Source organism: Staurois parvus, unplaced genomic scaffold, assembly GCF_062004578.1.
Source record: "Staurois parvus isolate SC_StPar_1 unplaced genomic scaffold, SC_StPar_1.0 ptg000698l, whole genome shotgun sequence".
Classification (NCBI taxonomy): Eukaryota; Metazoa; Chordata; class Amphibia; order Anura; family Ranidae; genus Staurois; species Staurois parvus.
In genome coordinates, this window is record NW_028318494.1 from 7156360 (window position 1) to 7161015 (window position 4656).

The 4656-nt window shown below is 44.4% G+C and overlaps 1 protein-coding gene across 1 annotated transcript; it reads right to left on the minus strand.

Moving 5' to 3' along the window:
* Nucleotides 1–234: 234 nt before the first annotated feature.
* On the minus strand, nt 235–4045 carry LOC149446050 (uncharacterized). Its single transcript, XM_089653095.1, has 2 exons — nt 3239–4045; nt 235–273 (listed from the first exon to the last, which is right to left on the minus strand). The coding sequence occupies exons 1-2, from the start codon at nt 4043–4045 to the stop codon at nt 235–237; spliced, it is 846 nt and encodes a 281-aa protein (XP_089509221.1).
* Nucleotides 4046–4656: the final 611 nt, after the last annotated feature.

Consider the following 4656-nt stretch of genomic DNA (forward strand, 5'->3'; position numbering starts at 1 on the left):
CTTCTAGCTATAAAACAACTTCAAATAATATTCTGGTTTTACTTTCAAAAGAATGTGCCATTTAGAAAAATAAACATGTTTAATAAATAATTGTATGTTACCATAAATATAGACAAATGACATTCATTCAAATACGAATCTATATACAACATAAACAGAATGCAGAATAATTTAAGCGATGATCCTTGGCTGAGTATCGGATGCTCTCTTTCAGTTGAGGCTGGGTTTACTTCCTTACAGATCCATGACCTGGGAGTATTCATCACTGGTTATCTAAAAAATAAATAATACGATTCAGGTTAGAATAAAGATAAGAACACATAGGCAGAGATTTACTAAAATTGGAGCACTCAGAATCTGGTGCGGCTGTGCATGGTAGCCAATCAGCTTCTCACTTCAGCTTGTTCAGTTAAGCTTTGACCATAAAACCTGGAAGCTGATTGGTTCCTATGCACAGCTGCACCAGATTTTGCACTCTCCAGGTCTAGCACATCAACCCCATTCTGTTTCACACTAATAGGGATTTGATTTAGTAGGCTTTAGTTAACCTCTTCACGCCTGCGTATCCCGGCCCTTTAAGGGGTTTCAGACGCCGGGAGGTGGGGCGGGTTTTTAGGGTCATGTGACCATGGTGATTTGCTGTCACATGATCGGAAAAGGTCCCGATTGCAAGGGGAGATCGGAACCTTTCCGTGAGACACCAATATACTGTACCATTTGAAAACACATATGTGCTGGGCGCGCACTCCCAGCACATATCTGTTTTCTAATGGTACGCAAATATACGGCCACTTGGCAAGGCCCAGCTGCCAAAAGGCTGCATATTTGCGTACAGTTGGCGTCAAGGGGTTAATGGCATTAAATACTAGTATAATATGATGATATGCTACTAACATATTACAACATATTAGCCACTTGCCCTCCAGAGAATTGACCCCCCTTCCTGACCAGGCCATTTTTTTCGATACGGCGCAACGCTGCACATAGATAGTATCAGTGGGAGGAATAGTGCCCCACCATTAGTGTCAGTGGGAGGAATAGTGCCCCATCATTGGTATCAGTGGTAGGAATAGTGCCCCATCATTGGTATCAGTGGGAGGAATACTACCCGATCATTGGTATTAGTGGGAGGAATAGTGCCCCATCATTGGTGTCAGTGGGAGGAATAGTGCCCCATCATTGGTATTAGTGGGAGGAATAGTGCCCCATCATTGGTGTCAGTGGGAGGAATAGTGTCCCATCATTGGTGTCAGTGGGAGGAATAGTGCCCCATCATTGGTATTAGTATGAGGAATAGTGCCCCATCATTGGTAACAGTGGGAGGAATAGTGCCCCATCATTGGTATTAGTGGGAGGAATAGTGCCCCATCATTGGTATTAGTGGGAGGAATAGTGCCCCATCATTGGTAACAGAAGAAGGAATAGTACCCCATCATTGGTAACAGTGGAAGGAATAGTGCCCTATCATTTGTAACAGTGGGAGGAATAGTACCCCATCATTGGTCTCACTGGGAGGAATAATACCGCATTTGTGTTCTCCGTGGCAGGAATTATGCCCCACTGTTTGGGTCAGTAAGAAGAATAGTGCACCATCATTGGTATTAGTGGAAGGAATAGTGTCCCAACATTGGTATCAGTGGGAGGAATAGTGCCCCATCATTGCATCATTGGTAAGAGTGGAAGGAATAGTACCCCATCATTGGTATCAGTGGGAGGAATAGTGCCCCATCATTGGTATCAGTGGGAGGAATAGTGCCCCATCATTGGTATCAGTGGGAGGAATAGTATCCCATCATTGGTATTAGTGGGAGGAATAGTATCCCATCATTGATATTAGTGGGAGGAATAGTGCCTCATCATTGGTATCAGTGGGAGGAATAGTATCCCATCATTGGTATTAGTGGGAGGAATAGTACCCCATCATTGGTAACAGTGGGAGGAATAGTGTCCCATCATTGGTAACAGTGGGAGGAATAGTACCCCACCATTGGTGATAGTGGGAGGAATAGTACCCCATCATTGTCAACAGTGGGAGGAATAGTACCCCATCATTGGTAACAGTGGGAGGAATAGTACCCCATCATTGGTAACAGTGGGAGGAATAGTGCCCCATCATTGGTCTCACTGGAAGGAATAATACCGCATTTTTGGTCTCAGTGGCAGGAATTATGCCCCACTGTTTGGGTCAGTAAGAAGAATAGTGCACCATCATTGGTACTAGGGGGAGGAATAGTGGTCCATTGTTTGTGTCATTAGGAGGAATAGTACATTGGTGTCAGTGGAGGGAATTATGTCTCACTGTTTGTCAGCTGGAGGAATACCATCTTGCATCAGTGGGCAGAATAGTGCTCTAAGGTTACGTTCACACAAGCGTTGTGTGCAGGTGGCAGAGAGGCGTTTGGGAAGCGTTTTTACCGCTTCCCAAACGCCTCTGCCAATTCTGCACATTACAGCACATGGTGCTGCTCTAACGGGAGCGTTTGCGTCGCGTCACGTTGCGTCGCGGCAAAACGGATACCTCTGGTCGAGTCAGGAGGCGTTGAAGCCTCCTATTCTAGTCTATGGTGCAGTTGCGACGCGGTTGCAGAGCGTTTGTGGAGCGGTAACACCATTCAAACTGCATTATAGGCATTTGTGGGGCATTTTTAACGCTCGGGAAATGCCTAGCAACCGCCGCTAAACCGCACATGCGGCGTTTGCCGGACCAACGCTTGCAAAACGCTATAGGGGCGTTTGGCAAGCGTTGGTAAAACAGCTAAGTGTGAACGAGCCCTAAGGGCCAGATAAAGACTAGCAAAGTGCTGCAGTGTGGTGACCACTGTATAAAGTCAATACAATTTTTACCTACAACTCTGGGTAAGTTAAACATTGTCTAGAACGTAATGTTTTCATTACATAAAGCACAATTACAGTGAACCATTATGTTGTACAACAGTTAAAAAATAAAATATTTTCTGGCTGCTCTAATCTGCTAGAAGCTCATTTTTTAATGGCTGCCACATTTTACCACCTACCATCACCCTCTTCCCCAAGCCCATACAAGCCTTTGTTATAGAGCTGGCACCTATTCATACTACTGACATACAATTATTTCCTGGCAAACAGTTGTTGCAATTATCGTTGCAGAAGACTATAGATATTGGAGAGTTAGGACTAAAGCACCAAAGTACTTCAAGGAAGCAATTACTTATCAAAAATATGTAATATAGTTATAAAGTATTTTAAAAGAGTCTCTTACCGTCTGCTGGAGACATGTGGAGTAGAATTCAGTAGAAAGTTGAGGCAAAGTGGTCTTCCCTGTTGCATATTGCAGCTGCTGAGGGCTGGTTTGTAGTTCTGAGAAGTAAGGGATCTCATATGACATGTTGTAGGTGTTTTGCGTGTTATGTAGTACTGGTTCAACAGGCATAAGTCTTGATGGAGCTGTGGGCTCTGTAGAGGTTGAAAAGGACATACAACTCTTCTCTTCAGGCTCTGAGCAAAACGGATGCGTCATATCTATGTAGCGACCTAAGCCTTGTGGGCATCTGTTTGCTCTTTGCATGGCCTCCAATCTTCTTTGCTCTAAGACATCTTCACTTAGTCCCAACTGTGCCGACAGATGTGATATGTAGCGAATTGTTAACTGAAGAGTTTCAATTTTTGTTAGAGGCTTATCTGCGGGAACCATGGATGGAGGAAGATATCTTCTGAGGTTCTGGAGAGCTTTGGAGAGGTTCCTCATCCTCATCTTCTCTCTTTCACTTGCGTTTTGTCGTTGACTATATGGAAGCTTGCCCTTCCTTCGGATTTTCTTTTCAGCACAGTTTTTTGTCTGAGCTTTCAAGTTCATTGTTTGAGAGGTGGTTGAAGAAATATCACCAAATGCCTCCTGAGAGGTTGTATAAAGCAGATATGGAGGAGAAAGGCCACTGGAGTCAATGGAAGAAGCAGGAGAAAGGCTGCTGTATCCCTCGGAGCTAGGATAGCCACACTGGAAGAGAGTGGTACAGTTCTGGTACATGTTGCGGTCCTGGTAATGGAGAGGTACAGAAGAGCTGTCCATGTATCTGCTTGTTCAGTGCTTGTTGAGCAGTGAGCAGAGCTGGGCTGCCACAGTCTTTATCCAGTGTGCAGAGGTGTGAATTGTCACCTTCTCCACTATCATCAACACATCAAAGCTTCAAGACAGGGGGTCCCTGGGAAGAAGACTCAGCACAGGGCCAAAGTGAGCAATTTCACCCCTTCAGGAATGAAATGTAATTGACCCCTTCCAAGTATTTTGAAATATGCTTATATTGCTTGCAGAATTTCTCTGAGAAAGACTAGAAAGTTCCCTCCCATGTATTAGTTAGTAACTCCGTGGGATATGCACTTCTGTGTTTTCACATAGCTAATGCCCATTTCAAACCTGTTAGAAACAACTCTTAGGGTGTAGATTACATTGATGGATCTGCAATATTTGGTTAAAAAACGGTGTCTATATTTTGTTGACTATACCAAGGGTCTCCAAACTTTCCAAACAAAGGGCCAGTTTACTTTCCTTCAGACTTTGTGGGGGCCAGTGGGAGTAGAAAATGCCCTGGCGTCAATGGCAGCAAACAAAGCCCCATCATTGGTATTAGTGGGAGGAAAAGTGCCCAATTGTCAGTAAACCGTGTGAGGAATGGTGCCCTA

Coding starts and splice junctions, on each gene's coding strand:
- LOC149446050 (XM_089653095.1), bottom strand. CDS start 4,045: ATGGACAGCTCTTCTGTACCTCTCCATTACCAGGACCGCAACATGTAC. Junction 274..3,238: donor CCACATGTCTCCAGCAGACG/GTAAGAGACTCT, acceptor TTTATTTTTTAG/ATAACCAGTGATGAATACTC.